The sequence below is a fragment of the Mobula hypostoma genome, chromosome 6, assembly GCF_963921235.1.
Source record: "Mobula hypostoma chromosome 6, sMobHyp1.1, whole genome shotgun sequence".
NCBI lineage: Eukaryota > Metazoa > Chordata > Chondrichthyes > Myliobatiformes > Myliobatidae > Mobula > Mobula hypostoma.
The window spans coordinates 85,043,610-85,066,585 of record NC_086102.1 but is presented as its reverse complement, the minus strand read 5'-3'; the positions used below and the strand labels follow the sequence as shown (position 1 = coordinate 85,066,585).

At 40.5% G+C, this 22,976-nt stretch overlaps 1 protein-coding gene across 1 annotated transcript in view; it reads left to right on the top strand.

Moving 5' to 3' along the window:
- Nucleotides 1-22,976, top strand: part of kpna3 (karyopherin alpha 3 (importin alpha 4)) — a 115,618-nt gene that overhangs the window by 18,763 nt on the left and 73,879 nt on the right. Inside the window, exon 3 of the mRNA XM_063051105.1 lies at nt 21,626-21,715. Coding sequence (XP_062907175.1) covers nt 21,626-21,715 — 90 coding nt within the window. The remainder of the gene's footprint in view (nt 1-21,625; nt 21,716-22,976) is intronic.

Sequence of the window (22,976 nt, the reverse complement as noted above, 5' to 3'; positions counted from 1 at the left end):
CATTTCCGCCTTTGATTCTAAATCACACATTTAGAATTATTACATCTAAAAATTCAGAGGCAGAAAAGCTTGTAACATCTATGTTAAGTATAAAATAATTTCAAAAAATCACCTGAGTTATGAAAATATCAAAGAGTATGCATAGGATTGTCATTGTTAGGGAGATTGTCTTTGTTAAGTAGGCACATTCGCGTGAGTTTGACCTACTCTATTAATGATTGGCCTTCTACAAATAGAAAAGGTGTGCAGTTGTAATTCTCACTGGGCTCGTATGCAAACTTGGATCGTTAGCTAAGTTTGGACTCAGTAGTGAGAAGGCCACCTTTCATAAACAATATACATCTAGGGTCAGTATGATTTGGGGTTCAACCAAACAGGAAAGTTGGGATGTGCCAATGACTGGAACCTGGATTTGAGAGAATGTTGTGTAAATATTGCCCATACACAATTATCAGTTGGCAAGCAATAACACTGCATAAAATTATAAAGTAAGTATATTTGTCAATTTCAGCTTTATCAAATAGTTAATAGGGAAAAGAAAAGGGCCATTACAGTTAAGCCAGTCCAATATGCACATAACTGTTGGTGCTCATACTAGAGTATTTGAGGTGTATCCCTTACTCACATGCTGGGCCTATGGTCCGTGTGAAAGCACCCACCACATTCTGAACTTCCCTCGGAGTCCATCTTGAACTATCTGACTCTTGCTCAGGAGTATCGGCCCTTCCTCCTTGGAGCCATTCATCTGCACAAAGCACTGCTTGCAATGAGGACTCTCCTTCCAATGGCATTCTGTGGAATCTGCCTTTCTGCCCCGCTCTGCAACTCCCGCCAAAAGACCCCAAACTAAACTACTGTCCTTCAGAAAACCCTTCCCCACAGTTCTCTAGACTTCTTTCCCATCCCACATTCTGATTGGCTGACACGCATTCCTAAGTTGGACAACATGGCTTCTTATCTTAGCTGAAGTCAAAACATACTTTCCAGCATGGCACACTGCCTTTACAGAAAACTGCTAATATAAACCATCTCACAGCACAGCAGTGGAAATCTTAACTAGGGTATTACACAGTAAATTTTGATAAAGCATATCAGGATAAATATTATGACTCGTAATGTTGAGTAATCCCAGCTTCCTAGACTTAATTGAATCTAGTCAAAGAAATCCCATCCATGAGATTGATGTATTTTAGCTACTGCCTTATAAATATGATCAGCCAAATCAGTTATTTTTAATCTCTCTTTATATTCCATGCAACATCATAAAATAGGAATTAAATCAATGCAAAATGAGCTACTTTTGAAATGTCTCATTTAGTTCCAGACTCAGGAAGTAAAGTCTGTGTGGAAGAGCGATATATGCCCCATTTCCACACACAAAGTGGTATCATTCCATGAATTTAGACCACTTCTTATTACTTAACAGGAATCTTGTTGAACTGCAATATTTTTCTTCTGTATATTGTCTGTTACATGCTCAAGGAGATTTTTTTTGTGAGAATGATGTAATGGTCTTTTGGAGGTCACCTGATGTGATTTTCCCGCCAATGTGAGGTCACGTGATGACATGTACCCCGTGACTATATAAGGGTCGACCCAGGTGACCCAGTTAGTTTTTTAAGTTTTAGATTTCCAGGTAGAACGTGCTGTATCTCCGTTTCTGTTGCGTGTTTGTTTTTGTGACGCAGTTTCATTTTTAAAACGGAGTGTGCGTTCTGTTGAGAGATTCCATATTATTTGGACTGGGAATTTGTGGCTGGATGTGCCAATTTACTCAATTTCAACAGTTGAAGGGAGAGTGAGGAATTTATCGAAGGATCAAGAGAAGTTTGGCAGTTTAATAAAGAATCGACCTTATTGAGTCTTCGTTGGAGGAGTACCTGCATTGAGATAACTCTTGCCAGAAAGAGCAAAGAGTTCATGCAAAAAAGTTCTCTCTCTCCTCCTCCACCCCCTCCCCCCCTCCCCCTCTCCCCCTCTCCCCCCCCCCAGAATTTAAGGTCAGTCCATTTAAACTGATAATTTCTGGCATCGTGAATCCTGTGGACAGAACCAGCAGTAAAGGTGTGTCTGTAAAGAAATCCTTCTCCAGAGAAGCCTCTCCCAATCGAATGTGTAAATCTGTTGGACTTTCGAAGTTATCGCTTTAAGAACTATATCTGACTGTATCACTTTAAGAACTGTTTTCACGTTTAACGCTTTAAGAACCAGAGCTGAGTGGTGAGTTGGTGAACGATTGCATATCTGTTAACTTCCGGCTAAAGTTTTCGTTTGTTTTCTTTTTTCCCCATATCGTTTATCGGTGTTTAATAAATGTTTGGTTATTTTTATATAACCTGTCTCGATTGATATTCATTGTTGCCGTTTACGTAACATGTCAATGAAAATTTCAGAGTCATTATCCCATTTAGTACAATAAGTGTAACTGCATGAACTGTGCCCGACTGGAAAGGTACCTTCTGAGCTCAACCAAAAGGTAGTTTTTATAGTGAACACATGAAAAAATCCAACAGCTTTGTCATGAACCTTAGATGTAGATATAGAGATATCCTGGGAAAAATATGAGTAGGGTCAGATATGATATGATTCCTTATATCATGCTGATTATATTTACAGAAATGATCTAGTTCAAGACAGTATGTGGGGGCCATGATCATTGTATATTTATGTCTTCCCTGAGAATAATGAATTATAGGCATGATGGATTGTGATAATGAATTTTGCTTAAGGAAGAGGGTGCATGTTTGTTCTGGATCTGCAGGAATGTCTAGCATTGAATATTTTAGAGTGTGCTGTATATCTGTATATATTGACATACCTAATAGCTAGAGGCATTAACGGCATCAGCAAATTCATGTGATACTCATGACTATATATATATATAATGAATCATCTCAATTGGTGCATCGTGAGTAGGAAAAATTGGCAAAAATATAACAGTAACAAATAATATTAGAATAAACTTCATAATTTCCAGTAACTGTCGACTGTAGTTTTCTGGCTGATTAGTGATTTGCTCACTGAAGCCCAGCAGCATAGAGGTTACAAGCACATTAACCACAACACTTGTTGTCCTAGTCAGATTCCACTTTAGTTCACTTGGAGTGACTGGCATATATCCATTTATTTTACCTTCTACTTTCACTGTCAAGTTGGTAAGGACCTTCCCATTAAGCTTCCAGTCGTTCCTTATGAGGTTTTTAATCAGGACCCACTCACCGGAAATCAAGGTGTCTCCACCTTCTGTTGGATCACCCCAAGTCACAGAAGCCTCTTGAGAAGCAACCTGGACAGCTTGGGTTAATGTGAGTATCAGCCTCTCTGAGATCAAGGGCTCCTGGCCGTGACATATTTCCCTATTACTATTCCAAATGGCCAGTTTACTTTTCTTGTTTGGGGTTGCTCTGAAACTACTTAAGACCATAGGAAGAGCTGTAGGCCATGGCATACCTTCTTCATGATGCTTGTTGTTTTATGATTCCATTCATTCATTTGACCTGTTCTGATGATTGGGAGTTGTGGATAGTGAAAAGACCATTCAATTTTCAGCAGTGAACATAATTCCTGACAATCATTCCCAGTGAAAATTGCTCTTTGGTCAGAGTCAATTTGATACGGCAATCCCTATCTTGGAATGTAGTCATTGATCAGACTTTTTGCTGTATGTGTGACAGTAGAATTCCAGCTACCACCTATCTTGAAAACTTGTCCACTGTTATCAGTACGTCTGAGTATCCTTGACATTTGGCAAAGTTATGTAGTCCACTTGTAAATGTAAAAATGGACCAGATGGGGCAGGAGCACTTAATTGTGGTAGCTTTTCTGTTGCTCCAGGATTTGTTTTCTGGCATGTCATGCATCTTTCAAATGTTTGTTAAGCTTTTGCCTTGAACTTTGGATTCCATCGCCATTGGGAGAACGTGTTGATAATTTTTTCCACTCTAATGTGTCCTAGGGAGTGCCAGGTAAAAGAGCAATGTAGTTAGAGCTACTAGTCTATGACTAGTGCTGTATCTCCATGCTGCATCATTGTTTAACCTCCCACCATTCTCCATACAGAACCACTTTTCCCAGTTAGAACATTGAGCTTGCATCTCTTGAACATCTTGTACAGCTTCGTTTCCATAATTGCAGTTGTGCTCACTGCATGTGTTCTCTGTACTTAACTTAATTCTTTGACTTTTTAAAAAACTTTAATTTCTTTCACATTTTCTGGTTCTACTCTTTTTGCAATTTCATAGATGAATACATTTCCACGGCTTTCCATTGTATCATTTTGGAGCAGCTTTTACATTTTAATAAAGCAACTTAAAATGGCAATTGTATGACATCCATAAGTTCTTGTACTATTTGACAATTCTTGTTTGGAGTTCATGTAGCTGTAAGAAATCCCCCTTCTCTCTATAAGTTTCCAAAATCATGAACTACTCCAAAAGCATCTTGAGAATCAGTGTAGCTGATCTTCCTTCTGCCACCCTAAAGGCTTCAGTGGAGCTTTCATTCTGCCTGTTGTGTAGAGGTACCAGGAGCCATATTTCCTGATGCCTGCACTTCAGTTTCAGAAAGAACAGCCCATCCAGCTATTCAGATTCCTCCTTCAATTGTTGAGGAGTTATCAGTGTACAGAAGCAGATCTTTGACAGAATAATAAAGCTGGGTACCACGGTAGCGCAGCAGTCAGTGTGATGCTATAGCAGTCCAGGGCATTAGTACGTAGTGTTCAATTTCGATGTCATCTGTAGGAAGCCTGTACATCCTCCCCATGGAGTGTATGGGTTTTGCCAGGTGCTCCAGATTCCTCCCACAGTCCAAAGATGTACCAAGTAGGTTAATTGGTCACTGTAAATGATTGCATGGTTGGGCGAGTGTTAAATCGGGGCGGGGCGGTGCAGCTCAAAGGACCAGAGAGTCTATTCCACGCTGTATTGCTAAATAAGTAAATAACCGACTTGATGCTGTCAGTCACACACACGTAAGAAAATCTGCAGATGCTGGAAATCCAAAACCACACACACACAATGCTGGAGGAGCTCAGCTGGCCAGGCAGCATCTGTGGAAAAGAGTAAACAGTTGACGTTTCAGGGAAGGGGGAAGGAGTCAGACTAAGGAGGATGGGATAGGGGATGAAGCAGTACAAGGTGCAGATGATAGCTGACACCGGGAGAGGGGTGAAGTAAAGAACTGGGAAGCTGATTGGTGAAAGAGATAAAGTGCTGGAGAAGGGGGAATCTGATATGAGAGGACAGAAGACTATGGAAGAAAGGGAAGAGGGAGGAGCACCAGAGGGAGGTAATGGCAGGTGAGGAGAGAAGGTGAGAGAGTGAAACAGGAATGGAGAATGGTGAAGGAGAGGAGAGGGGAAATTACCGGAAGATTGAGAAATCAATGTTCATGCCATCAGGTTGGAGGCTACCCAGACGGTATACAAGATGTTGCTCCTTCTTACTGAGTGTGACCTCATCATGGCAGTCGAGGAGGCCAAGGACTGACATGTTGGAATAGGAATGGGAAGTAGAATTGTAGGATGGCCACCAGGAGATCTCATTTTTTGTGGCGGATGGAGCTAAAGGTGCTTGACAAGTGGTCTCCCATTTACGTTGGGTCTCACTGATTTACAGGAGTATATCCTGTACTGGATACAGTAGATGGCCCCAACAGACTTGCAAGTGAAGTTTACAGTTGAGTTTTTCATTAATCTTATCAAACTGAGGTTTTATTCAGGTAAGCACTCAAACCCTCAGTCAATTGTTCACACATAACTGTAGATTCTGCAATAGGTTTCACCACTTAAACTGTTGTCTTAATTCAATCTCATGTAACATTTAACTTGTGCATACTTTGTATCACTTGTGATCTGAAATATTATTGGTTTGCCATATTGCAACTAAAATTTTGTAGGATTGCTTCAAAATCTTTGTAGGACTTGTTACGTACCCCGTAACTGGGTTGCCAAACCAGCAGAAATGGATCACTCAGTTGGAGTCTGGATTACTAGAACTAAGAAAGTTTTATTAAAGAAACAAGCAACACAGTAATCGAAAGGATAATAAATGCAACAGTTCAGCAATGATAAACACACGTGCACAGAATTAAGATAACAGCATCAATCAGGCTCTATCGTTGTCTAGGGATAAATGACCAATTTCAAAGTGACACGAAGTTCAGTCCAATTTAGTAGTTCAGTTCGCAGTAATCGTTGCCATGGCGATGGACAACGCGGGGGGAGAGAGAGAGAGAGAACGGGAACGACTGATCATTCAGAAATGGCTTCCACTCACAGACCGGCGATAATTGCTCACAAGCAGCTTTTGGGCAGGTCCTTGGTGATGTCACCTGAGGTCACCGACTGTGACCCCTCCTCCAGATGCGGTCGATCCTCTGCAGTGAACCCGGCACCCAAGCAAGGGCGGACACACACCGGGTTCCCGCTGATCGTACCTTTCCACCCTGTGCGTTGTCCGGTACTTCCCACCGACTCGTGAGAGGCGCACCGCTTCCAGGGTCTCGTTACCTCGGGTGTCGTGTGTCCCTGCCTTAGCGAACCGGTCCCTTTTTATCCCCCTGCTGGGGTATCGCCTGTCCATCACTTCAAACAGTTCAGAGTTCAAAGGGGGGAGCCGCTCCAGACAGCTCTCTCTCTCCTGTCCCTTCATTACACATCTTCAAATGCTGTTTCATTGTGTTCCTTATCTCTCTCTTGAAGACAGGTGGCAGACCAACTGCTGATCACACAGGACAGCTAACATCTTATCTATGTGTATTCTCGTCACAGACTGCAGTCTAAATCTTAGTAGGTTACAACTAAAATTTTATAGGGTTGCAGGTGATATTTTAGAAACAAAAGCGAAACAAAATTTTGTAGACTTGCAATAGATATTTTAAATTTGAGCACAATATTAATCTTAATGCTTTTTTTAAAAAAATCTTTTTTTTCTAGAATAGCATAGTAGTTTTCCTCACTTTTAAACCTCTACTAGATGGCATATTAAAGCACAAACTAGGCAGTTTTCTCAGATGATTTGGAATTTATGGAGAAAGCTCTTGCCTCCTTTTAAGTTTACTCTGTCTGGGATTCTTTGAGCCCTAAAATCTTTGCAACCATCCTTTCTGACTATGCCAAATTGTTGGATTCTAATGTTTTTGATCTGAAATTCTTCTGGAAGTCAAGAATGAGACATAAAACTGGTTGCTTCAAGAGAGTAGCGACAAGACGTGAAGACGGAGGAGAGGAAAGAAGAGAAGAAAAGAAAAAAAAGATGGCCCCTAATATGCTCTTGCTCTTGTACCATAGATGACAGACATTCCATTGAAATTTGTAGGTAAGAATTAACCAATCAGATGGCCCCTATTCAAATAATAAGATACCTAGGAAGCTTCCAGAATAGGACAAAGAACTATAACCACTAGGAGATGCACTGAACAATTGCATATATATATTGGTAATTATATAAAAATACAAGCAGGCATGAAAAAGTTAAAACTACAAAGAAAGTAACAATAATGCAGTCTAATCCAACAGAGTGGATTTATGTAACAACATTCACAGATAAATTAAGTCCTAAAAAACCTTTAATTTTTTACTGTCACTGTTGTAACTTATGGAAACATTGTAATCTATTTATGAGCAGTGAGGTCTTGAACAACAATAAAGAACAAATCTGATTATCTGTTTCTGATTTGAGGATAAACGTTGCCAGGTCATAGAAGTCCATCTCTTTTTTTTGTAATCCAATGCATGGAATGTTGTATTTCACTCGGGTATCCATGTAATAGCTAATTCAACAGATCATAATACTTTCTTGGAAGAGTCAATTAATAAGCTCCAAGTTTAACTTTCAGAGGTTAACCTTGTTTTTTGGTGTCACATTATAGATCTTCAATCTTAAATTCTTGATTGCTTGAAAAATTAGATTCAAAGGAGCTTTTTCTCAGACCATTGATGTCTGTTAATTCTTGGCAAATTTTAGATATTGTTAAGCTTTCAAAACTGTAATGGTAGAAGTAATAAAATAATTGAAGGGTTTAAATTATAGGCCTATCCCACCAATGTAAAGTGTGGTTGACCTATTATAGGGAAGATGTATTTCTTTTGCTTAGGTTGAGAGAAGAGGAGCAAACTTGAATTATAAATTAATGCCTGAAAGAGGAGAGAGGAGGAAATTAAAGATGATTGACTCATCCATGGTTGATAGCATTTCTCAGCTATCTGCCACCAGGAAGATCAAGGAGATCAGCCACATGAAAACATCACTATCTGTAAGGACCCTTGAGACGCTGACTTGAATGTACATTGAATTCCTTTCAGTGCTGTCGCACCAATATCCTAGAGCACACTACCTAAGAACATAATGGAAGTGCTTTCAACATGGTGACTCCAGTAGTTCACATCAACACCTGTAAAATAGTTAGGGATGGGCTTTAAATACTGGCCCTTAGTAACATCCACACCTCAAATAGGAAATAAAGAAATGATGATCTCTGAGCCCAATGGCTTGTGATGTTTACTGGTACAAGGAAATTCCCATGTACTTTTTACAGTCCATTTTTCCAACACAGTTAAGAGGAGATGGAAGAATCTCCCACATTTCTATCCTACAAGGATGAATGAACTGGTTTCTACAAATAGCCTTTTATCATCTCCCAATTGCTTTACAGACAACGCAGAATTTTTTCTCAATTTACTGATACATAGGAAACTTGATTGCTAATTTTGTACTGGACATATCCCCTCAAAAAGTATTGTAATAGTAAAATCTGGTTTTCTATCTATGCCCTTTCTCAGCCTGCAACATCAGACTTTCGAACGATAAAAAAAATCCATCAACAAGATCTTTTTGGGTTTGACTTAATGTGTTATCCAAAAATTTAACAACTTTGACAGCACACAACACTCCTTCAGTTTTGCACTTGAAGGCCAATTTTTATTTTGAACTCTGGTTTCAGAAGTGGCGTTTGAACTTCCAATATTTAATTCTGATCTGTGTCCTTCTGCAGAACACCAGGAAGTGACATGGCCCTGGACACTGCTATTTAATAATATGACTATTCTGATCTGATATGACTAGACTTTGTGTGTTTCATGAAGATCATAGATAACATGTTTTAATCACACTATAAGAATGACTGGGAAATATTCTCATCCTGTAATTCCATTAACAATCCTTTGATCCTTAAATGCTCATTACAGTGGAAGAGCTGAGCCTAGAATCTAGCTATTCAGATCTGTGTGACATACACATAGCATCTGCAGTATGCTATCTCAGATTTACTGTAACTACTTTGATGTGAAATGAAGGATATCCTATTGATGGCCAAGTTTGTGGTTTTACTCTTTAAGAGTTGTCCCACATAAGCAGTTGCCCTGATTTATAGATGGCCCAATTAACTGGAATCCACTGTATTCAGTTTGGTCATGGCTGATCAACGCCTCAGCTCCATTAATCCAAATTCCTTACCAGCAAAAACCCAACAATTTCAATTGATGCACATATCATTAACCACTTGAGTTTTTGGGACAAATAATTCCAGACTTTTAATATTCCTTTAGTGGAAAAATGTTTCCTCTTTCACTCAGCCTGGTTCTAATTTTTTCTCAGCTTATTATTAGTTATTGTATTTACACAGTTTAACTTTTGCATATTGGTTGCTTTGTGTAGTTTTTCATTGACCCTATTGTACTGTGAATGCCTACAAAAAAAAATCACGGAGTAGTATTTGGTGATATATATATACCGTCATAATAAATTTATTTTTAAACATTTGTGTATTTTGTCAATAGTATACTGTGCAACCTTCCCAGTTGATAAAAAAAAATGAACAGATAATGTGTGCCTCCAAAATCTGGTCATTTATTCTGATGAGGTGCTGTAAATGTTAATATCATAGAGCAGTGGTTCGTAACATGGGGCATGTGCTCTCCCCCCCCCCCCCCGGGGCCAAGCTGCATTTCCTAGGGCCCATGAGTAAAAAAAACAAGAAACTAGGGGCCACAGGAGTTTCTGAATGGGTCATGATAAGTTTACCATTTCAGTAAAATATCACTAAAATATATAAATAAATAAAAATGAATAAAGTTGGCAAGGCTATTCGACATGTCTGCAGCAGGAGGCTGATTCTATTTGCCTTCTACTGACCTGTGTGTTATAATACTTAGAAAACATGACATGAAGGCTGCAGTTAATGCAATGGGGTAGTCTGCCAGAAATGGCTAAACTGCAGAGGTGAGAACTCTGCCTGCAGCTTTTGTTGTGATTTCCACTGTTATGAATCAGAGTGCATATGAAACTATCAAGCCATCCCCTTGAGTATCTCATCAGTATCAAGGCTTGTTGATGAAACGTCAGATGATGTGGAAAGCAATTAGTTGCACCACTGCAAGTTAAGAAGTTTGCCCTGCAAACCGATGAAAGCACATTACATGATACTAAACTCCTTTTAATGATCTATGTTAGGTTTTTGAATGGTGATCAGGCTAGTGAGGAAATGCTTTTTGCCCAAAAGTTTAAGACCGATAATAAAGAAGTCGAGTCATTTCTTGGAAAACAATATTCCGCTGGAAAATATAACGGCTTGTGCATCTGGTGGTGCTGCTTCGATGGTGGGAAGATAGAGGATTCATTGCTCATTTAAAAATATTGGTGCTTGATGTTCTATGCATCCACTGCCAGCATTAGGTAGCAAAAAAATTGGGAAGATGTTTGCACAACACCCTTGCTTCTGCAGTAATAGCTGTAAACTTCATCAAGTCAAATACACTTCAAGATGGTCTTTTTCAACAAGTTTGTCAGGAAAAGTAAGATTTTGAGTGGCTACTAATGGATACAGAGGTTCAGTGGTGATCAGAAAGCAATTATCTTCATCGCTTTGTTGCACTTTGGGATAACCGTCTTGATGCTGTGAAAAGAGGTAATCTTTGATTATCCTTAACCAAGTTGCAATCAGTTATTCAAAAGCTTGCTGGTTTGCATCAGTTATAAGGACCTCACTAAATAACCAAAGTAACAATATTAAGCGCTTTTACTTTGCTGGTTGGAAGAATCTTAAATAGTGCCTACAAAAATTATTCACTCCCCCCCCCCTGAAGTTTTCGTTTTTATTTTACAACATTGAACCATAGTGGATTTAATTTGGCTTTTTTGACACTGATCAACAGAAAAGACACTTTTGAGTCAAAAGTGAAAACAAATTTGTACAAAATAGTCTAAATTTATTACAATTATTAATCATAAAGTAATTGATTGCATAATAACCCCCTTCAAGTCAGTATTTAGCGGATGCACCTTTGGCAGCATCTTTTGTCTTCATGGTGTAGTTTTTGCCAGGATACTGACTCACCAGCAGTTGGACCTTCCAGATCCAGGTGTATTTTACTACAATCAATTGAAACACCTTGACTGCACACAGGTGATCGCCAGTTAACTAATTATATGACCTCTAAAACCAGTTGGCTGCACCAGTGATGATTTTGTGTGTCATATTAAATGGGGCGGGGGTGAAATGTTTATGCAGTCAATTAGTTTGTCTCTTATATTAGTAATTAATTTAGATCACTTTGTAGAGATCTGTTTTCACTTTGAATCAAGAGTCTCTTTCTGTTCAGTTTCCAAAAAAAAAGCCACATTAAATCCACTGTAATTCAATGTTGTAAAACAATAAAACATGAATACTTCCAAGTGGATGAATATTTTTGATAGGCACTGTATATACTAAAAGTAAAGTATCCTATTCAGAACTTCAAAATAGTTTTATTTTTTGCATACACCTGCAATATATTTAATATGAGAATAATATTTATAACATGTTAAAATGTAAATATTGATTGTATATTAGAATAATTAGTACAGTTGTGTGGGCACGTGGCCAAGTGGTTAAGGCATTGGACTAGCGACCTGAAGTTCGTGAGTTTGAGCCCCAGCCGAGGGGACGTGTTGTGTCCTTGAGCAAGGCACTTAATCACACATTGCTCTGCGACGACACTGGTGCCAAGCTGTATGGGTCCTAATGCCCTTCCCTTGGACAACATTGGTGTCATGGAGAGGGGAGACTTGCAGCATGGGCAACTGCTGGTCTTCCATACAACCTTGCCCAGGCCTACGCCCTGGAGAGTGAAGACTTTCCAGGTGCAGATCCATGGTCTCGCAAGACTAACGGATGCCTTTACTTTACTTTAGTACAGTTGACTATAAAGACACTAGCAACTAACAGGGTGAGGGCCGCAGAGGTAAATGAAAGTCACAAGTGGGCCATGAGCAAAATGGTTTGAGAACCACTGTCACAGAGAATAGAGAATGTTGGTGATATTGAAAGGGCATATTATCTTTCTCTAACTGTTGTGATGCAGTAATGTATACAAATCATGCTTGATTTCTGGATGAAAAAAGGATTACTGAAGTGCACAATCAGTTTCTATCCTAGCACGTTTAAGACAAAGTAGTAGCGCCAATTTTATTGGATAATAAAATTGAGTTTATAAACCTACAATATCTTGCCTTAAATGTGAATGCATGTGTATGTAATATTTATAAATGGGGCGGTTTCTGCTATTTTCGAGTTTACACGTTTCATTACATTGAGGGGAGGAAGAAAAAGTCGTCTTATTTGGGTGTACAAGCAGGGGCTGGGAAAAAGTATCTTAGAGTTACTGATTGCAGTCTTTGCTGTAAGAGGCATTGTTAGTTTGTTTTTTGTGTTGATAGTGGGACAGCTTTCACAGTTGCTTATGGCATTGTGCATAGAACGTAGAACAGTACAGCTCAAGAACAGGCCTTTTAACCCACAATGTTATGCAGAACCAATTAAATTAATAATCAAATGGCCAACTAAACTAATCCCTTCTACATGCACAATGTCTGTATCCTTCCATTCCACTCACATTCATGTGCTTATAGAAATGTCTCTTAAAAATTCCTCATGTATCTGCCTCTGCCAACACTCCAGACACCCACTACTCTCTGTGTATAAATAAATCTTATCTCTTACATCTCCTTTGAACTTGCCCCCTCTCACCTTAAATTCATGCCCTCTGGTATTAGATATTTCAACTCTGGGGAAAAAGATGCTGTCTTTCTACTCTATGCCTATCATAATCTTATAAACCTCTATCAGATCTCCCCTCAACCTCAGCTGTTCCAGAGAAAACGAACCAAGTTTATCCAGCCTCTTGTTATAACACATGCCAGCTAATCCAGGCAGCATCCTGGTAAATCTTTTCTTCACCCTCTCCAAAGCTTGGACATCCTCCCTATAATGGGGTGACCAGAACTGTATGTAATACTCCAGATGCGCCTAACTAAAGTTTTATAAAGCTGCAGCATGCTGACTTTTGAACTCAGTGCCTCGACTAATAAAGGTAAGCGTACCCTGTCTTAACCACTCTATCAACCTGTGTAGCCACTTTGAAGGAGCTATGAACTTGACCCCAAGATCCCTCTGCTCAGCAACACTGTCAAGGGTCTTGCTGTTAACAATGTACTGTCTTTTTACATTTGGCTTACCAAGGTGCAACACTTCACATTTAGCCGGTTTAAGCTCCAACTGCCATTTGTCTGCCTCTATCTGCAACTGATCTGTTTCTTGCTGACTTCTTTGCCAGTCTTTGACGCCATCCACAACACCACCAACCTTCATATCATCTGCAAACTTACTATCCTACCTACCTACATTTTCATCCAGGTCATTTATATACAGTGGTGCTAGGGTTTGTGAGCTCTTCAGAATTTTCAGTATTTCTGCATAAATATGACCTAAAAGGTGATCAGATCTTCACACAACTCCTAAAACTAGATGAAGAGAACCCAATTAAATAAATAACACAAAAACATTATATTTGTTCATTTCTTTATTGAGAAATATGTTCTTGTTGGAAAACATATGTGAACTTTTACTTTCAGTAACTGGTATGACCCCCTTGTACAGCAATAACTTCAACCAAACATTTCTGATAACTGTTGATCAGCCCTGCATGTTGGCTTGGAGGAACTTTAGCCCATTCCTCCTTATAAAACTGCTTCAATTCTGGGATGCTGGTGGGCTTCCTTGCATGAACTGCTTGCTTCAGATCCTTCCACAAGATTTCTATAGGATTAAGGTCAGGACTTGGACTTGGCCATTCCAAAGCATGCAATTTCTTCTGCTTTAGCCGTTCTTCGGTAGACTACCTTGTGTGTTTAGGGTCATTATCTTGCTGCATGACCCATTTTCTCTTGAGCTTCAGTTCATGGATGGATGCCCTGACATTTTCATGTAGAACTTGCTGATACAAATCAGAGTTCATAGTTCCATCAATGATGGCAAGCCGTCCTGGTCCCAAGGCAGCAAAACAGGCCCAAACCATGACACTGCCACCACCATATTTCACAGATGGGAAGAGGTTCTTATGCTACAATGCGGTGTTTGCTTTTTGCCAAATACAATGCTTCTCATTTAAGCCAAAAAACTCTATTTTGGGCTCAGCCGTCTACAGAAAATTCTTCCGATAGCCCTCTGGCTTACCTACGGGGTCTTTACCAAACTTTAGGTGGGCAACAATGTTCTTCATGGAAAGTAGTGTCTTTCTGCTTGCAATCCTGCCATATGCACCATTGTTGTTCTGTGTTTGCCTGATGATAGACTTATGAACAATGACATTAGCCAATGCAAGAGAGGTCTGTAGCTCCTTAGATGTTACCCTAGGGTTCTTTGTGACCTCCTGGAATATTACACACCTTGCTCTTGGAGTGATTTTTGTTGGTCAACCACTTTTGAGGAGAGTAACAACGGTGTTGAATTTTCTCTATTTGTACACCATCTGCCTGCCTTTGGATTGGTGGAGTCCAAGTTCTTTAGAAATGGTTTTGAACCTTTTCCAGCCTGGTGAGCATCGACAATTTTTTTTCTGAGGTCCTTAGAAATCTCCTTTGGGGGCCGGCTGGTGGCAATCGGCAATAGCCTCTGATCTGGGCCGACATTTATGTGCCGGGCGGCACCTAATTAATTAGCTTGTTTATTTCGGGTTTTTTCTTAAAGATGTGCTCGGTGCGTCCCAGCTACTGCTGCACAGCTGCATTCTTCGCAACCCGGTATCGGTCCGCGGCCTGGGTGTTGGGATGGTGGGATACTGGGGTGTCATCTCATTGTTGTCTGTTTCCATCAGGGCAGGCAGGTCATCTTCTTCTATGTCTGCCTGCCTCAATGTCGAAGATCGAGGTTCATCGTCTGCTGTGGCTGATGTGGAAGGCTTGAAAAACGATAGTATGCTTGACTGCTTAGCCTCGCGCATTTTTCTATCATACAGTTCTTTGTAAGCACTCAAACTATCCTGCAAATATGCCCTAAACCTATATACCCTTTCAAAATTAAAGTTGTACTTTTCTGCAATCATTGCAGTAAAAATCTCACACAGTTGCTTCACGTTTAGTTCCTGGACGACTTCACTTTCAGTCCGTTTGCTACTGCATTCGGTTTCGATTGTTATCCTTTCCCCTTCCAATTGCATCTGCTCTTCATCTATCAGTTCTTAGTCATGGGACGCCAAAACCTCTTCAACATCATCTTCGTCAACTTCCACAAGCCAAACTCACTTTGTTCACCACAATCGAAACACTTAATTATGTCTAGTTTTATGCTAAGTGTAACACCCTTTTGAGGCTCTTTTAGGCTTTTCTGATACCTTAGAACTCATCTTGCTAACAGATGCTCAAAATAAATCGACATAAAGCACAGATGCTCACAGGCACGTGTTTAAGCAATGTCGGCTAGAATGCAGTTCCGGGGGAGGAGCTTGGCTGCTTGGGGCGTGTGCTGCCTTTTCTCGTAACAGCGAAAACACCTTCTGTTAGCGAAAACAGGTAACTAATGTAGGTCTTTCGTAACAGCGAGGTTTGGTAAAGCGAACGTTCGAAAAGCAGGGGACACCTGTACCATTGTACATCACAAACAGCAGCGGTCCCAGTACAGACCCCTGTGGAACACCACTAATCACAGAGCTCCAAGTAGAATGTCCCCTTCGGACACTACCCTTTGTCTTCTATGGCAAGCCAGGTTTGAATCCAAGTGGCCAATCCACCATGGATGCCACGCAGCAGGATCTTGTCTGCTGGATGCCCCCCTGCCCCCCCATGAGGGACCTTGTCAAGTGCCTTACTAAAATCCATGTAAACAACACCCTCAGCTCTACGTTCAATAATTACTCTCATCACCTCTTCAAATAACTCAATCAAGATAGTAATTTACGACTTACCCCACACAAAGCCATGCTGACTCTCCCTAATTAGGCCATTGTGTTCCAAATGATCATAAATCCTAGTCCTAAAAATTCTCTCCAGTAAAGTCCTTGCCACTCACATGAGACTCACTGATCTATAGTTTTCAGAATTATTTCTGGTTCACCACGGATTCCCAGAGTTTTTTTTGTTGTAACACACATCAAAGTTGCTGGTGAACGCAGCAGGCCAGGCAGCATCTGTAGGAAGAGGTGCAGTCGATGTTTCAGGCCGAGACCCTTCGTCAGGACTAACTGAAGGAAGAGTGAGTAAGGGATTTGAAAGTTGGAGGGGGAGGGGGAGATCCAAAATGATAGGAGAAGACAGGAGGGGGAGGGATGGAGCCAAGAGCTGGACAGGTGATTGGCAAAAGGGGATATGAGAGGATCATGGGACAGGAGGTCTGGGAAGAAAGACAAGTGGGGGAGGGGGACCCAGAGGATGGGCAAGAGGTATATTCAGAGGGACAGAGGGAGAAAAAGGAGAGTGAGAGAAAGAATGTGTGCATAAAAATAAGTAACAGATGGGGTACAAGGGGGAGGTGGGGCCTTAGCAGAAGTTAGAGAAGTCGATGTTCATGCCATCAGGTTGGAGGCTACCCAGACGGAATATAAGGTGTTGTTCCTCCAACCTGAGTGTGGCTTCATCTTTCCAGTAGAGGAGGCCGTGTATAGACATGTCAGAATGGGAATGGGATGTGGAATTAAAATGTGTGGCCACTGGGAGATCCTGCTTTCTCTGGCGGACAGAGCGTAGATGTTCAGCACACCTTATATTCCGTCTGGGTAGCCTCCAACCTGATGGCATGAACATCGACTTCTCTAACTTCCGCTAAGGCCCCACTTCCCCCTCGTACCCCATCTGTTACTTATTCTTTCTCTCACTCTCCTTTTTCTCCCTCTGTCCCTCTGAATATATCTCTTGCCCATCCTCTGGGTCCCCCCCCCTCTTGTCTTTCTTCCCGGACCTCCTGTCCCATGATCCTCTCTTATCCCTTTTGCCTATCACCTGTCCAGCTCTTGGCTCCATCCCTCCCCCTCCTGTCTTCTCCTATCATTTTGGATCTCCCCCTCCCCCTCCAACTTTCAAATCCCTTACTCACTCTTCCTTCAGTTAGTCCTGACGAAGGGTCTCGGCCTGAAACGTCAACTGCACCTCTTCCTAGAGATGCTGCCTGGCCTGCTGCGTTCGCCAGCAACTTTGATGTGTGTTGCTTGAATTTCCAGCATCTGCAGAATTCCTGTTGTTTTTTTTGTTGTGTTTGTTTTTCCTGGTGGACCACATGACAGTAGTATCAGGATAACTAGGATGTTATAAATTCCCACACTCAACCTAAGAGAGGAATGAACTAGATAATCCAGTGTGGAGGAAACCCATTCCATATCTGTTTCCCCCCCCCCAACTAAATTGGGAACATCATAGTTAGGTGTTATGATGTGACGAAAATGGAACAATTTGTTGTATTGAAAGTTGGTTATTGGCAATGTGTAAAGTTCTGATGTGTTAGCAGTTTAAAAAGTATTGTTATAAAGAAGAGAAAATCTGAAGATGCTGGAAATCCAAGCAACACACACACAAAATGCTGGAAGAACTCAGCAGGCCAGCCAGCATCTATGGGAAAAGAGTATGGTTGAGATTTTGGGTCGAGACCCTTCAGTAGGACTGGAGAAAAAAAGATGAGTAAATTTAAAAGGTGTGGGGAGGGGAAGGAGAAACACAAGGTGATAGGTGAAACCAGGAGGGGGAAGGGTGAAGTAAAGAGCTGGGATACAGGCTGGAGAAGGGGAATCTAATCGGAGAGGACAGAGGGTCGTGGAAGAAAGAAAAGGGAGCACCGGAGGGGGGCAACACACGTCAAAGTTGCTGGTGAATGCAGCAGGCCAGGCAGCATCTCTAGGAAGAGGTACAGTCGACGTTTCAGGCCGAGACCCTTCGCCGGAGGGGGGCGATGGGCAGGCAAGGAGATAAGGTGAGAGAGGAAAAAGGGGTTGGGGAATGGTGGTGGGGGGGGGGCGCGAGGGTTAGTATTACCAGAAGTTGGAGAAATCAATGTTCATACGATCAGGTTGGAGGCTACGCAGACGGAATATAAGGTGTTGTTCCTCCAACCTGAGCATGGCCTCATCACGACAGTAGAGCAGGCCTTGGATTGACATATGTGAATGGGAAATGGAATTGAAATCGGTGGCCACTGGAAAATCACGCTTCTGGCGGAAAGAGCATAGGTGCTCAGCGAAGCAGCTACGTCGGGTCTCGCTGATATACAGGAGGCCACACCAGGAACGCTGGACATAATATATAACCCCAACAGACTCTTAGGTGAAGTGTCACCTCACCTGGAAGGACTGTTTGGAGCCCTGAATGGTAGTGAGGAAGGAGTTGTGGGGGCAGGTGTAGCACTTGTTCCACTTGAAAGGATAATTGCCAGGAGGGAGATCAGTGGGGAGGGACGAATGACAAGGGAGTTGCGTAGGGAGTGTTACCTGTGGTAAGCAGAAAGTGGGGGGGAGGGGGAAAGAGAGAAAGATGTGCTTGGTGGTGGGATCCATTTGGAGTTGGTGGAAGTTACAGAAAATTATGCTCTGGACACGGAGGCTCTGGGGTGGTAGGTGAGGACAGAAACAACTCTATCCCTGGTGGGGTGGTGGGTGGATGAACTGAGAGTAGGTGTGCATAAAATGGAAGAGATGCAGTTGAGGGCAGTGTTGATGGTGGAGGAAGGGAAGCCTCTTTCTTTGAAGGAGGAGGACATCTTCCTTCGTTCTGAGAGCAGATATGGTGGAAACAAAGGAATTAAGAGACAGGGATGGCGTTTTTACAAGTGATGGTGGGAAGAGGTATAGTCCAAGAAACTGTTGGAATCCACGGGTTTATAATACACATCAGCAGATAAGCTGTCTCCAGAGAGAGACAGATAGATCGAGAGGGGGGAGGGAGGTGTCGGAAATGGACCAGGTAAATTTGAGGGCAGGGTGGATGTTGGAGGCAAAGTTAATGAAGTTGATGAGCTCTGCATGGGTGCAGGAAGCAGCACCGATTAAAAAGATGTAAAGTGAGGGTTTAGATTTCCATGTGCTTTTAGTTAGCAGAACAATACTACAATGAGCTATCAACTTCTGACAAAAAGTTATTGACCTGAAATATTATTAACCATATTCTGTCTCCATATATCCTGCCTGACTGACTTGCTAAGTTGCTAGCTTTCTCTCTTGTTATTACCGGTCATATTGGTGAAGGAGTTGAGAGCAGGTAGAATTTTTTTTGTATAATAGGGTATTATATCCGTACACCCATTTGAGAATGCATCACCTAAAAGCAAAGTGTTAACTGCTCACGTTTTAATCAGCTATTTGTCTGAGTATACTTATTTTGCAAGTATGTGCTGTCTGTATTATACTAGTTGATAATGCCATCATTCAACATGCCTGCCAATGATCCATGCCACAATCTATAACTTCAGTAATCTTTGTCTTTACCCTCTTCCCGGTTATAATCACTTCATGTCTCATAAATGGAGCCATGGCAATCTGACTGGTATTCTTTTATAGTTTTGCAGGGCAGTCAAGGTGTGATTTTAATTTTTAAAGCTTGCCCTCATCTTAAGTGGTTTAATTAGAACTAGCTGAGTGCCATTCCAATATCAGAATAATTAATCCTTGTGCAGGACAGATTGTGAGCACTGGAATGTCATGAAATGCAACCCTGCATTCAGAGGCCATGTATGTAGACCTTGCAGCATGTATTACCATGTAATGACTAATGGGATTTCTCTGCACACCATTCTTCCCCTCACTGACAACCATAATCCAGCTGAGACATCCTTGCTCTCATCTAGACTCTCAGCAGCAATCTTCAATAAGGTGATTTTTCCATTTGTGTTCTATTTTCATTGCCTACTGCACTGTTTGTATAAAACCTCTCAACTTATTCTTTTGCATGTGACTTTTTTTCTCTGGTGGCATACTGATAGACTCACACAATGTAGGATTGTGCTGTTCCAGTGAGAATGTGCTAAAACACGAGGACTGGTCTGTCACGATTTGCAGTAAACAAATATAAATCCGATGTCACAAAACTTCTTCTTTTGGAGGTTTTTAAAAAGTTGGACTAAACTGATGTTTAACTATTTGGGTATGTGTATCTGTGCATAACCATGATTATTGAAACAAGAATGCTGACATAGATCATTCTATTCTGCTGTGTAAATGGAACTAAACTAGTCTGATTACTTTCCTGCTAACTTGAGAGCAGCTGTTTAAGTTGATTTGTCAATGGGCAGAGCCTCAGGGAAAATTTTTATGAATTCTACATATGATGTAGGGACTGGGAAGATTTTTAATTGAGTTAGCCCTAATAATGTAATCAAGTTGCTTCCTGGTTAGATTTTTTTTTGTGGTTCAGTGACTAGTACTACAAGATAACCTGAGTATTTAGTTCAAGGAAATTTGTTTAGGCAACTAAGTAGGAAGTACAGTGTAGATCAGTTGTATTCTTGCTTTAAGTCTGAAACGATTGCTTGACTGGCTGTGCACAAAGTGGAATACAACTTTGCTGGATGCTGGAGATTATCATGTAGGGCCTTTAGAGTCACTAAATAATAAAATTCTGGATTGTGTTTGAGCTAGTTATCCATTTGAGAATCAGTTGTCATGTCATTATGAACTGAACTAGTAGGATTGCATAATTAAGTTACTTAAAATCAAAATCAGGTTTATTATCACTGACATGGCATGAATTTTGTTGTTTTCCAGCAGCGGTACAGTGTGATAAATAAAAAGTACAATAGGTTATGATAAGAAATAATAAAATAAACAATTAACACAAGATTCTTCAATGTTAGAAAACTTGAACAACACACAAAGCACTGGAGGGGAATAAACAGTCAATGTTTCAGACCAAGGTCCTTTATTGGAACTGGGAAGGAAAGGGGAAGAAGCTAGAATAAGAAGATGCAGGAAGGGGGAATAAGTATAATCTGACAGATGAAAGCAGGTAAAGAAAAAGTTGGATTGGTGGAGGAGGGGGAATGAAGCAATAAGCTAGGAGATGATAAGTGGAAGAGGTAAAAGGCTGAAGAAGGAATTTGATAGGAGAGGACAGTGGATCATGGAAGTAGGAGGGCACCGGATGGACAGGTGAAGAGAAGGGGTGAGAGGGGAATAGAAAGAGGGAAAGGATGGGGAGAAATTACTGCAAGTAAAATAAATTGATGTTCCTGATTTCAAGTTGGAGGCTACCTAGGTGGAATATAAGGTGTTGCTCCTCCAGTCTGAGTGTGGTCTCATCATGGCATTAGAGAAGGCCATGGACAGATATGGGATGGGAATGGGAATTCAAATTGAGATTGGTGCACACTGGGAAATCAATTACCTTTTTGTCATTTACAGAACAAAAGAGATGAACATCTACTCAAAAAAAGAAATGTACCGCAGGAAGAAAGTTTAGAAGACTCTGATTTGGATGGAGATTTTAAAGCAGTAAGTAGTAGTTTTGATTTTAAGTTTTAAAATCAGGTCTGTGTATAAATGTTATTTTTATAACTATTTTCTAATTAGATTAATACAAATTAAGGCATGTTTATGGTTGGAATAGACCTGCAATTAAATATTATACAGTAAACTTTTTCAAAATTCTTGGAAACTTCAAAATAGCAATTTATTTGGTAGCAAGATTCAGGTTGATTAAAGCATCTGCACTTGATTAGAGTGATATACAGTGCAGAGTAATCTTCCTCAATATAATTCAACAAGTATTTCAAAGTGACGTATTAGCAAAATATATTATTTTTCTGATTATCGTGGGAGGTGAACACCAGTTTAGTATGCAAATCAAGCTTGATTGTAAGTTTAAGAACTAAAAATTCTGTCTTTTACAAATAAATTTTGTTGTAAGTTGTATGTAATGTCTATAGTTTTATTTAATGCTTCCTTGTTAAATAGCCACAGGGGCATTCTTTTATAGTTAAACAAATCACCATATAATTTTGACATTTTGTAAAGTGGGAGATTTGAACCTTTGAAATCGTATCAATCACAAAGAATTGTACTGCTCTTGGATTTGATTTTTACAAAATCTTCTGTCATCCTCTTATTGCAAAAGTATAACGGTTAAGGATGACCAGGCATGAATTTAAAATAAACAACTCCCTTATTAACTTTACATGTGACTAGTTTAATTCACAAATGTGGTCTGCTGCTAACCCTTACCCTAAAAACAATCTTAAAATATTTTTAAAACATCCTTAATTTGAGGTGGTTGCAACTTTAGCATATACAGTGGATTCCAGATAACTGGGACACATCAGGACCAGCACATTCTGGCCCAATTAAGCAGCTGCCGCAATTAGCCAGTTTCATGGAAACAGTTAAAAATGTATACAAAAAAGACAAACTGCTGTTTAAGTGAGTAAAAAATTATGTACACCTACAAGAAAAGTGTACATGAACCCTTTCTGAACCCTTTGCAATTACTTGGTTTTCTGCATTAATTGCTCATCAGATGTGGTCTGATCTTGATCTAAGTCACAATAATAGGTAAACACAATCTGCCTAAACTAATAACAGACAAACAATTGTATTTCTCTTGGCTTTTTTGAACATTGTTTAATCATTCACAGTCCAGGCTGGGAAAAAGTACATGAACCCTTGTATGTAATAACTGGCAGAATATCCTTTTGCAGCAATAACCTCACCAAATGTTTCCTGTAGCTGCTGATCAGACTTGCACAATGACGAGGAG